Here is a 13,556-nt window from a genome sequence, read left to right on the forward strand (position 1 = left end):
CTTTGGAATGTGTTATAAGAATATCTACCTGGAGTGTTTAAATGTTGCCTAACCCACAAAATTTATAAAACACACATACGTTTCAACAAAACCCTATTAATGCTGCATATGACATAATGAAAAGGATTCACAAAATTTAGGAAGTGGTATATGGTATAGTTTTCAAATACTTCCCACACAGTGGTAATAACAAGATTGTTTTACACTTGCTGTTTAACATTTGAGTACTTGAATGGAACCATAATTTTATAATCTAAGATTTTCATTCCTATTTATACATCTTGGCTACATTTCTGAACCATGAATTATTAGCAAGAAATCATGTTACAATTCTGGATCTGTGAAATCCATTGTGTCTCCTGGAGCAATGTCATGAAACACAGGCAGAAGAAAATATTGTTGGCATAACAGCATCACTTTTTTTACAAGAATATTATTAACAATATATAGGGTTTCATTGTTAATAAGTACAGTATAACAAATCTCTTGGCCAGATTTTTTCTTTTTCTCCAATCTGTTTAGCAAATTAATAAGCTATTTTAAATTATTTAACATTGTCATTAAATGTTTGCCCTTTCACTTGAAACTTGATAATCCTTGCAAAAAAAATAATTATTATCTGATTGTCTACCATCTCTTTATTCGCTTGAACAAATACACTACAATCTACCTATTCACTTCCCAATTATCCTTGGTCGAAATAAGTAACTTCCTATTAATTTGTGTTTTATAAAATGTTAATATAAACTATTTCAATTGGATGCAGAATACAAGTATTTAGTATGAAGTCATACAACACACAATATGGCCACATTTTATTGACATATGAACAGAAGTCTTACTCATCAAAGCATTTGTTCTGTAAATCAGCAAGGAACTGATGATGTCCCTCTACTCCAAGCACACAAATTAACTCTGTATAGTGAACAATGCCAATACAATAAAGGTGCAAGGGCATGGAAGAGAAAACATGCAATTAGACAGTAAATTGAGTAAGACAGGATTCTCAATCAATGTTCTGAATTTACAAATCTGCACTTCAATCATTTCTTCGGTACAGCTATTCTTCAGTATTCTCAGAGTCTACATGCTCTGACCTAGAATAGAAAGTATATTCTCCTACAGTGGGCAATATGAAAAGAAGCTATAAAACCATATTGACATATTTGCTTTCCTTGCATCCAAGCTGCAAAGAACATTGACTATATCTCTTTGTCTCTAATTTTCTATGGTCTTAATAATATCATTTTGGCAAACATTTTGAAATGTCAGGTTTTACAACCATTAAAGCACAAATGTGGCCAAAACCATGATGATAAATCCTTACCACTTCTGTCATCAGTATATTTGGTTGCTAAGTACTCCTCACAAAGGATATAGCTAATGCAAAAGTACAGAATGCTATAATTAAAGTAACTGTAACAATGTATTAATTAATTGTGCTGCTGAATGAGCAGTATTTCACCTCCCTAGTAATTTAAAACTGCTGGGCAAGTTGTTCTATCACTGCACCTGGTCCAATGCTATCAACATGTGGAATGCTTAAAAACATCTGGAATCTATTATTGCATAAAATCTAGCATCCTCCCTCATCTGGCTTCATGCCAAGAAAGCCTGCATGAAAAGAAGCTGAAAATTCACAATGTTCTGTTTGGTGGGAAAGGAGGTGCAGCAAAAAAACACACTGCTTAACAGCTGATCAGCAAAATAAGCCTTTTCAAGAAGAGCTCTATAAGAATGGTTGGGTGATGGAAATGCAACCAACACTCAGTTGTATGCATCGAGTTGCACTTCGCAACAGATAAGAATGGAGAATTAAATCTGTGTCTAGGAATCTATAGCCATTTGAGGAATGCTGCTATTATGTAAAAATGTTTTTTTTAAAAAAGCTCTACCCAAAAATTAGTTTACAAAGTAGAAGAATTATTAATATACATTTTATTTAGAGGCAAATGAAATCACTTTGAATTTAAAAGGGATTCTAGATAAGATAAAGTAACCTTTATTGTCATTTTTTACTGTGGGCACACTGGAGCACATTAAAAATGAAATTATGTTGCCAGCTTTCAAAAATACATAACATACATACAGATATGCTATATACATACATACGTATGTATTTACACCCTTACATATAAATTCATATAAATATTAATCACTGTCCATCATATAAGGGACGGGGTGGCTCAGTGGGTTAGGACACTGAGCTTGTCGATCAGATGGTCGGCAGTTTGGCCGGTCGAATCCTGAGTGCCGCGTAACAGAGTGAGCACCTGTTACTCGTCCCAGCTTCTGCCAACCCAGCAGTTCAAAAGCACGTAAAAATGCAAGTAGAAAAATAGGGACCACTACGGTGGGAAGGTAACAGCGTTCCGTGCGCCTTTGGCGTCTAGTCATGCCGGCCACATGACCACGGAGACGTCCTCGGACAAGCGCTGGCTCCTCGGCTTTGAAACGGAGATGAGCACCGGCCCCTAGAGTTGGAAACTACTAGCACACATGTGCGGGGGAACCTTTACCTTTTATCTTGAATACATTGCGGAAAGAGGAAGCTTGAGAGTTCACAAGATTGATGGAACAAAACTGTGACTGAATCTGGCTGTTCTGCTTCGGATACCACAAAGCCTCCTCCCAGAAGGTAACAATAGGTGATGAAGAGGATGTGTAGTGTACTGGACAATACTGCGGACCTTGCTCAAGCAACGCTTATATGCTGTGTCCTGGATAGAAGGGAGGTAACTGCCAATGATCTTTTCTGCCATCCTCACCATTCTCTGCACTGCCTTCCTGTCTGATGCAGTAATGCTTCCAATAATGCAATATGACAGGATGCTCTCAATCGTCCCTCTGTAGAAAGTGGTGAGGACAGGGGAAGGAAGATGTGCTTTTCTCATGCAATGCATGAAATTCTACAAATCTGATAAAGAGTCCTCGATTTACAACCATTTGTTTAGCAATTATTCAAAGTTATGACAGCAGTGAAATAGTGATGACTGATTCTCACACTTATGACTGTCGTAGTGTCTCTGTAGTCATGCGATCACAATTTCGGCACTTGGTAACCAGTATGTATTTACAATTATTGCAGCATTCCAGGATCGTGCAGTCATCATTTACAACTTTCGTAGCAGGCTTCCAACAAGCAAAGTCAAAGGGGAAACTAGCATGAAAGGTCACAAATCACAAACGTGTGATGTCTTGCTTAATGGCCACGGTTTAATTTGCTTAATGATTATGACAAAAAAGATAATAAAATTAGGTGCAATCATGTAATGCCCCAATTAATGACCATCACAACAAATTTCCAAGTCCCAATTGTGATTGTAAGTTGAGAACTACCTGTGTTCAAATCTTTAAATGCTTTAGATTCATCTATAGTTTCGATCATAAGACAATTGCAACTGTTTGTTAAAAGGATTCCTGCAACTGTAAAATCTAGAATAAAAAAAATTAGGAAGCACAAAAATAGTGGAAATACATCAGAGAGCATTTCCACTCAGATACACTAAGGCAGGGGTGTCAAACTGCCGACCCGTGGGCTGGTTGCATCATATAGAGACCACACCCACCCCAGCTCCGGCAATGAAAAAACCTCGCGATACATGAAGTGGCAAGTTTGACATCTATGCACTAAGGTAAAATCCATTGACAGAAATTCAGATTTGCAACAAGCAAATACTAATTGGGACAGATTCAACCATTTTTCAGTGATGGAATCTGGAAATTCTCTCGGCTAGCATATAAACACAGTGGTCAGAAAACTTCTTTGCTAATACTGGTATCCTGTGAAATACCCAGATTTGCCATTTTCATTTTGTAAAAACTCAATCACAGCTTGTGTGCTTCAGAAATGTATTCAAAGTTTCTTCTCCAAGGAAACTACATGCTTTCTAAGTTACCTTCCAGTCTATTAGGTGTTTCTCATCTCTGGTATATTATAAAAACTCATGATTCCATACTAATGTTATCACATTAAAGCCAAACACTTAATTTACAACAAAAGGCAAGATTTGTAGATCAGACAATGTATAAACAAATTCCGATTGTTAATAGCAACAGCACTTAGACTTACATATTGCTTCACAGTCCGTTACAGTCCTCTCTAAGTGTTTTACAGTAAGCATATTTCACCCACCAATCTGGGTCCTCATTTTATTGATCTCAGAAGGATGGAAGTCTGAGTCAACCTTGAGCCAGTGAGACCTGAACAGCCAAACTGCTGGCAGTCAGCAGTTAGCAGAATTAGCCTGCAATACTGCATTCTAACCACTGCACCACCACAGCCGTTAATGTTAATGTGAGGGCTGTGACACTAGAGCTTCATGTGCTTGTTAAGATGCGTCAATTAATTCATTTTTAAACATACTATACATTCTCGTATATAAGCCTATCAGCGGACAGGCCAACCCTTGAAATTTTAACCAAAATACCATGAAAAATGAGTCACCTGCTAATAAACCAACCCTCAAAATTTCCATGTTTTAATTTTCACAATTGGTTTATCTGTGGGTGGTACATTTTTTCATTGTAATTTGGTTAAAAATTTTGAAGGTCAGCCTAGCCATGGATGGGTTTATACACAAATATATACAGGATATGTGGGTACATTTAAATAGCATTTTGTTGCTGCATATACTCACAGATAAACCCCTCTGTAGATAATCCTAACCCAATTTTGGGAATATATTTTGGCACCTAAAATTTTTGGCTTATCTGAAAATATATACGGTATATTATTCTGAACAACTTTTTCAGAATCCCTGAAGAAAAACATAGGATTTCTCTTCAGTTCAGCTACTGAATTCAACAGGGTTATATTCTACTCTTAAACAGAGATTCTATTTAGAATATAACAGGATTATATTCTACTCTTCTTTGTTTGCCTGTTATTAAATGCCTTATAAAATATTAACCTTGATTATTTAAAGCATAATTAAAAAGAAAGTCACTATCTTATATAATCTTTTTGAATAATATGAAGGAAAGCTTACTTTGATGCTATCAGAAAGGCTATATTATCATGGAATATACACAATATTAGAATTTCTCTGCATTTAAAACATAATATGAAAATATGGTTTGTAATTATATCAAAATAATTTTTAATAGTAGTTGGACAGAACTGGACAGAAAAAGCATTAAAATGTACACCATGTTTAGATATTATATGCCAGTGATGGCAAACCTTTTAGAGACCAAGTGCCCAAACTGCAACCCAAAACCCATTTATGTATTGTCGGGTGCCAGGTGGGCATGGCTCATTGGGTAGGTGTGGCCAATTGGGTGGGCATGGCCCATTAGGTGGGTGTGGCTGCAGTGGTAACGGCAGATTGGGTGGGACTAAAAAGTTCAATCAATCAATTCCAACTTTGCGAGATCTTTTTTTTCCCAAGAGAAGTTGAAATTGATTGATTGATTGAAACTTTTTTTTGTTTTTTGCACATGGCAGTGGAGGCCTAAAGCGAAAAGGTTTTATAAAACTCAACTGAAGGCCTAGGAGTGGGGTGACGGCACGCATGCCCACAGAGAGGGCTCTCCGTGCCACCTGTGGCACGCGTGCCATAAATTTGCCACTACGGCTATATGCCATCATGTAAATACTTAGATTTTCAGCAAATTTAAAACTGGATAAAATCCAAAAGACCTTCTTTAAGAGTCTGAAACAAATTGCTTCCTGTTTTAAAAGGTCAAAATCTACACATATCTAACAACAGACAATATGAAGACCAGTCTAGTTTTACTCGATCCCTCTGTCAATGGCTGCTAATATTTAGCTGCTTGCCACATGGATACTCCTACTCAACCTAGATAATCCTGAAAGCTCCATCACTGACAGTTAGAGCCTTCTGTTTTCCAAATATTGGTTATATTAGCATGCTGTATGGAGTTCTATCAATGAGTGTGAGAAATTAGTGTTGCAAGCAATTAAATTCCTCGTGCCTTCTTTTTTGCTGAAAATTTCTTGTACTAATAAAGCATACCAACTGAAAAAGAAGAAACATGATAAATCACAACTATGGCTATATTTTTTGTTCTGTGGTGTGATAATTACATACAGTGACCAATTTCTACCTTCGATTCCAGCATCCCCCAACAACACCAGCAATAACAAAAGAAATACAACAAAATTCACAGCAAATTGTATAACTGGCAAGTACTCACAGCTAAAGATGCTTGGAGGTGGATGTTCAGTTACAAGTAAGCAGTTCTCTTCATCGCTATTATCCCCACAATCATTCTGTTCATTACAGAGCAGTGAGGCACGATATAAGCATTTGCCACTGGTGCAGGTGAATTTGCACTCTGAAAAGGTACACAATAAAAGAAAACCACAAATGAATACAATCTATTTTCTGTTTCATTATATATCAGATCGGTAGTCTGTAATACAACATATTCAATACACGTGTTAGTTATGACAGTAAAGGACTTTTCTACTCATTTGATCCTTGAACATGAATGTTAAACTACAATACAATTTAATAATAATTTAAATGGCAGAAGGAATGTCAACAGAACCATATTCATCACAAATAAGTTAGACATTTACAGTCAACAATGGTCTGATATCCATACATGAGTACCACTTATTTTCCTGGCTTGTTGGTCAGCTTCTCCCAATGCATTCAAGATTTGATTAAATCTCTCGCTCACATTTATTACAGGCAATCCTTGGACTGTTCATTCAGTAGCCATTCAATATCGCAAGGCCCAATGCAGGCCACATGAGAGTTCAGTGCAAGCATGGACCACACTTCACAGGCACTCCACCACGCTCTGAGGCATCCGATGCTCCATTTAACAACCACAGCTGGGAGAGCCAAGATCGTGATCATTGAGCAAGGTACCACCAAGATCATGATCACTGAGCAAGGTGCTTCACTTAATGACCATTACAATTTAACAACCAAAATTCCAAGCTCAGTTGTGGTCATACGTCAAGGACTATTTGTGGTGCTTGCTTTGTGTTTGCTCTCGATCACTACAAAACACACATATTTGTTTATCATTCTCAGAGGAAAATGCAAGCGTATAGGTAAAATTATAGTTCACAGTCAGGGTCCAGAACTACCCATTTCCTTTGCAATGAAAGCAGATTTCAGTCAAAGCAGGGCTCTCTGTGGAGAGAAAGGGAGGGGCTCATGAAATAGTTTTCCATTTCTTTCCTGGCCAAAACAGTGCTCTATTTATAAACAAAGGCTTGGATCCAGGTTTAACAAAATTGCACTCTGAAAGAAAGGAGACAGGAACCTACATTCTCAATTCTTTTTCCCCCTTGTTGTCCTGTTCCATTTGCCCTGAAGGATTAGTTATGCACCACCCAGAGTCACTTGCTCAAGAGATGGGCAGCAGTGGTGGGATTCAGCCAGTTCACACCACTTCGGCAGAACTGGTAGCTATTTTTTTGTTGTTGCCCAGGCCCAGAATGGACTTCTGGAAGCGGCATCCACGCAGAGAACCAGTTGTTCACATATTTGAAACCCACCACTGATGGGCAGCAATATCAATTAGGAAAATAAATAAATTAGGGGAGGCACTTCAGAGATATGATCCTAGAAGTTGCAGAAGAAGAGCAAATAGGATCATTTCCCTATACTTGTCTACTCTTTTTTGATGGCTCAACGGAAAGAGCTTTTCTGTTTAAGGAAGGCCAATTTAAATGATGGACAGACCCCACAACTTCTGTTGTTTTATACAGTATATGAAATTCAGTAGGCATGCAAAGCTCTTCTCATTCCATGCCTAGTAAGTAAGCTTCTCATTCATATGGAATTCTCAATTGTTTACAATTTCTGCTAACCATTCTCATTATTATTAAATTTGCGTTTCAGGATTTTTCTTTATTTTAGCACTTTCAACACCGGAAAGACAGTAAAATCAAAAGGTGAATGGTAGAATTTATCTAGAAGAACAGAAAATGTTCATCATAAATATATGCTGTATATGCACATAAAAACAATCCTCAATTTTTTAAAATGTGGCTGCTTTTAAATCTATTTTTCATTTTGGAAGCTTTGTGTTAAAAGTGCTAGTATATAATGTGTATTATATTTGAACTGACCCAGCATAAGCTATGCCTAGTATATCTGTTAGGAACATACCCTACTTTGAAAAGATATAATTATTAGTGGCTGTGCTACAAAATGATTCAACTTTTATATGTAATCTGCAATAATCTATCCAAGCCTATTTGCCCACTTTTTTAAAAAGCCAGGTGGCAATAAACTGGAGAATCACACTATAGACAATACTCTACTTACAAACAGATTAGATTCTGAGAGGCTGTTTATAAATCCAGTTTGTTCACAAAACCAAACAAGCATAAAAAATATGCAAGAGAAAGTCAGTACTAACCCTTCCCCACTTTCTCCTGACTTCCAGAGCCCTTTAGCTGAAGTTGCAGTCACGTTTGTTCATATTGACAAAACTTGAAAGTTCATAAGTACTGTAACCCCTTCATGGATTACTGCCTTGTCGTGGCCAAGGGGCTTGCATAATTCAATGAAGCTATGAGCTATGCCGTGCAGGGCCACTCAAGACAGACAGGTTATAGCACAGAGTTCTGACAAAACGTGATCCACTGGAGAAGGAAATGGCAACCCACTCCAGTATCTTTGCCATGAAAACCCCATGGAAAGTACCAAAAGGAAAAAAGATATGACGCTGTAAGATGAGCCCCTCAGGTCGGAAGGTGTCCAATATGCTACTGGGGAAGAGCAGAGGGCTAGTACTAGTAGCGCCAAAGAATTAAGCGAGTGGGCCAAATCCGAAAGGACGCTCAGCTGTGGATATGTCTGGTGGTGAAAGGAAAGTCCGATGCTGTAAAGATTTTTTTCTCCATAGGAACCTGGAATGTAAGATCCATGAATCAAGGAAAGCTGGACGAGGTCAAACAAGAGATGACAAGACTGAACATCAACACCTTAGGAATCAACGAATTAAAATGGACAGGAATGGGTGAATTTAATTCAGATGACCATCAGGTATACTACTGCGGGCAAGAATCCCTCAGAAGAAATGGAGTAGCCTTCATTGTCAATAAAAGAGTAGGAAAAGCAATACTGGGATACAATCCTCAAAATGACAGAATGATCTGTTTGAATCCAAGGCAAACCATTCAATATCACAGTAGTCCAAGTCTATGCCCCAACCACCAGTGCTGAAGAGGATGAAATTGACCGGTTCTATGAAGCCCTACAGCACCTTATAGAACTAACACCAAAAAATGATGTCCTTATCATCATGGGGGATTGGAATGCTAAAGTAGGAAGCCAAAAGATAAACAGAATAACAGGCAGGTTTGGCCTTGGAATACAAAATGAAGCAGGGCACAGGCTGATAGAATTTTGTCAAGAGAATATGATGGTCATAGCAAACACTCTTTTCCAACAACCCAAGAGACGGCTCTACACATGGACATCACCAGACGGTCAACACAGAAATCAGGTTGACTATGTGCTCTGCAGCAAAAGATGGAGAAGCTCTATACAGTCAGTAAAAACAAGACCAGGAACTGACTGTGGCTCATACCATGAGCTTCTCATTGCAAAGTTTAGGCTTAAACTGAAGAAAGTAGGGAAAAGCACTAGGCCACTCAGGTATGAATTAAATCATATCCCTGTTGAATATACAGTAGAGGTGACAAATAGATTTAAGGAATTAGATCTGATAGACAGAGTGCCTGAAGAACTATGGACGGAGATTCACAACATTGTACAAGAGGTAGCAACTAAAACCATCCCAAAGAAAAAGAAATTCAAGAAAGCAAAATGGCTGTCTGAGGAAGCTTTGCAAATAGCTGAGGAAAGGAGGGAATCGAAAAGCAAGGGAGAAAAAGAAAGATACACCCAATTGAATGCAGAATTCCAGAGAATAGCTAGAAGAGATAAGAATGCCTTCTTAAATGAACATTGCAAAGAAATAGAAGAAAACAATAGAATAGGGAGGACCAGAGATCTCTTCAAGGAAATTGGAGAGATGAAGGGAACGTTTAATGGAAAAATGGGCATGATAAAGGACCAAAATGGCAGGGACCTAACAGAGGCAGAAGAGATTTAAGAAGTGGTGGCAAAATTACACAAAAGAACTATACAAGAACGAACTTAACGTCCCTGATAACCACGATGAGGTGGTCACTGACCTTGAACCAGACATCCTAGAATGTGAAGTGAAGTGGGCCTTAGAAAAGCTGAGCAACAACAAAGCTTTTCTATGAGGACCCAGATTGTTGGGGGCAATTAAGCACCCTTTGTAATAATGCCGCTTGGTGTGTGTGTGAAAGCCCTAATAAAGCAGGCATATACATAGAATGAAGGCTACTGCTAAGCTTGTAAGCTGCCCTGAGTCTTCGGAGAAGGGCGGGATATAAATGGAATTTAAAAAAAAGCTAGTGGAGGTGACAGTATTCCAGCTGAGCTGTTCAAAATCTTAAAAGACGATGCAGTAAAAGTGCTACACTCAATTTGCCAGCAAATTTGGAAAACTCAACAGTGGCCACAGGATTAGAAAAGATCAGTTTACATTCCAATTCCAAAGAAAGGCAGTGCCAAATAACGTTCAAACTATCGCACCATTCCAGTCATTTCACACGCTAGTAAAGTTATGCTTAAAATCCTACAAGCTAGACTCCAGCAGTATGTGGATCGAGAACTACCAGAAGTACAGGCAGGATTTCAAAGAGGCAGAGGAACTAGAGATCAAATTGCCAACATATGCTGTATCATGGAGAAAACTAGGGAGTTCCAGAAAAACATCAACTTCTGCTTCATTGACTATGCTAAAGCCTTTGATTGTGTGGATCACAACAAACTGTGGCAAGTTCTTAAAGAGATGGGAGTACCAGACCATCTTATTTGTCTCTTGAGAAACCTATATGCGGGTCAAGAAGCAGCAGTGAGAACTGGACACGGAACCATTGATTGGTTCAAAATTGGGAAAGGAGCCCGGCAAGGCTGTATACTGTCACCCTGCCTGTTTAACTTATATGCAGAGCACATCTAGCCCTGCCTTTCTCATGAATCAAAAGTTGGAATTAAGATTGCCGGAAGAAATATCAACAACCTAAGATATGCAGATGATACCACTCTAATGGCAGAAAGTGAAGAGGAACTAAAGAGCCTCTTGTTGCGAGTGAAGAAGGAGAGTGCAAAAGTTGGGTTGAAACTAAACATTAAGAAAAGCAAGATCATGGCATCCGGCCCTCTCAATTCCTGGCAAATAGATGGAGAAGAAATGGAGGTAGTGACAGATTTTATTTTCCTGGGCTCCAAGATCACCGCAGACAGGGACTGCAGCCAAGAAATTAAAAGACGCTTGCTCCTGGGGAGGAAAGCCATGGCAAATCTAGACAGCACACTAAAAAGCAGAGACATCACCCTGCCAACAAAAGTGCATATAGTCAAGGCTATGGTCTTCCCAGTTGCAATGTATGGCAGTGAAAGTTGGACCATAAAAAAGGCTGAGTGCCAAAGAATTGAGGCCTTTGAACTATGGTGCTGGAGAAGACTCCTGCAAGTCCCTTGGACTGCAAGGCGATCAAACTGGTCAGTCCTAGAGGAGATCAATCCTGACTGCTCTTTAGAAGGCCAGATCCTGAAGCTAAAACTCAAATCCTTTGGCCACCTAATGAGAAGGAAGGACTCATTGGAGAAAAGCCTAATGCTGGGAAAGATTGAGGGCAAGAGAAGAAGGGGACGACAGAGAATGAGGTGGCTGGATGGAGTCACTGAAGCAGTAGGCGTGAGCTTAAATGGACTCCAGAAGATGGTGGAGGACAAGAAGGCCTGGAGGAACGTTGTCCATGGGGTCGCGATGGGTTGGACACGACTTCGCAACTAACAACAAGTACTGTAAAATAATGTCTGTACAGTTCAACACCGTTTTCCCCACTGCACTAAACAAAGGAAAGGCCACGATACATTCATTGTCCTCCCAGGCATGTCTCTTCCTGGGCAGACAGCTTCCTATATTGTATACAAATAGGGGATTTAGGTTCAACAGAAAACATATGAATGCACTGATCTAGAAGGTTTAGCTTTCCATATTTAACATTTTCTAGAGGTAATGGCTGAACAATCAAATGGTGGTTTTATTCCTCCAAAAATAAAGATCCGTTACATTATTTTATGTTGTAATTTTTTTTAAAAAAATGCTAATAAAAACAAAAGAATAGCCAATTTTTTTAAAAAAAATCCCAAAATCACCCATTTTTATCTATCTTAATAAATATTTAAAAAGTAATTAAGAAAATATTTTATTCTAGAGATACTCCTTTAAATCTAACTCTACCTTAGGCAATATGCTGTTCCAAAAATTTAGCCATAGCAGGTGATAGCACTTCATCAGAATTGCTGATCTTGAAAAAGCTAAGTGTGACTGAATCTGATTGGTAGACGATGGGGGGAAAAAACTAGGAAACCTTACAGATGTAGCTAGATTTAGACATTAAAAGAAAAAATCTCAGAAATTATGAATGGCAAACTACTTACAAAATGTTACCAAGAAAACATGTTCATGTAGATTGAAGAAAGATGACTTTTTCAGCAGGATTATTGATTATATATTCCAAAACTCATTTTCAGTATTTCATTATAAACCTTTCCATGTTTTTAGATTCCACAGATAAGGTTCAAAGGGACTGGTTAGCAGAATCATATGTGGGAAGTGGAATATGGATGGAAAAATACTTGTTATACATTATGACCTTTTTAATTGATGTCCCAATTCCTAATAAATATTGGTTTATAACCATCGTTCTTTAAGGCTACAAACATGGTATTAACTGTATATCCAAATATGTATTCTATCATTATATACTGAATTATCAACATATTGTCTTTAAAGAAGACAATTATTCAACATTAGGAAAAATCATTCCGGATATGTACTGACTTTGGGTATGAAAAAAATATTGCTTTTTGTGTCAAGTTTCAGCAATTTATATCAAAATTAAGCTAAAAGGTGTCTTTTGTATATAGTATAATATTTTTCTTTTGCATGCATTTTTTAATCCATTGGGAATTGTTATTTCAGGAAAAATTTCCAATTTGGCAAAAAGCCAATTATAATAATGCTTATCCTTAAAGCAGTCACTGAGAAATAATTTATTCAAAGCAATTCTTCCCAGTTAAATTTGCCTCTTCCTTTTTTACACATGCCTTATTATCCACAATGGTTTTAGATGGATGTGTTTTTTTTATATACATTTGAATGATGGAGCACCTGTAAATGTCCTGAAAATATATTATCATTTTCTTTTTTGTCTCGCTCATCAAATGAATTACTTCCAACAATATAAACTGCAGCTGTGAGGACTACAGTCAGGATGGGGACCATAACAGAGAGCAAGGTTTATGTGTTTTTTTAAAGAAAATACAGTCATAAATGAGAAGAAAAACAAGGTTAAAATACAAAAGGTCCAGCATGTAGACCCAGATTAACAGCCGAAACTAGCATGTCCAGACTATTATACCTGAGGATATAGAAACAATCCTATCACCTGGTATGCTAACAATGCTGTCAGGAACAGGCAGTGACCTTGAATTACACCGACAAGG

General features: G+C 37.9%; 1 protein-coding gene across 1 annotated transcript in view; it reads right to left on the reverse strand.

Moving 5' to 3' along the window:
* Positions 1–13,556, reverse strand: part of LDLRAD4 (low density lipoprotein receptor class A domain containing 4) — a 227,044-nt gene that overhangs the window by 135,848 nt on the left and 77,640 nt on the right. Inside the window, exon 3 of the mRNA XM_083360739.1 lies at positions 6,163–6,303. Within this exon, the coding sequence (XP_083216865.1) occupies positions 6,163–6,303 (141 nt within the window). The remainder of the gene's footprint in view (positions 1–6,162; positions 6,304–13,556) is intronic.

This window comes from Vipera ursinii, assembly GCF_947247035.1.
Source record: "Vipera ursinii genome assembly, chromosome: 3".
In the NCBI taxonomy this organism is placed as follows: Eukaryota; Metazoa; Chordata; class Lepidosauria; order Squamata; family Viperidae; genus Vipera; species Vipera ursinii.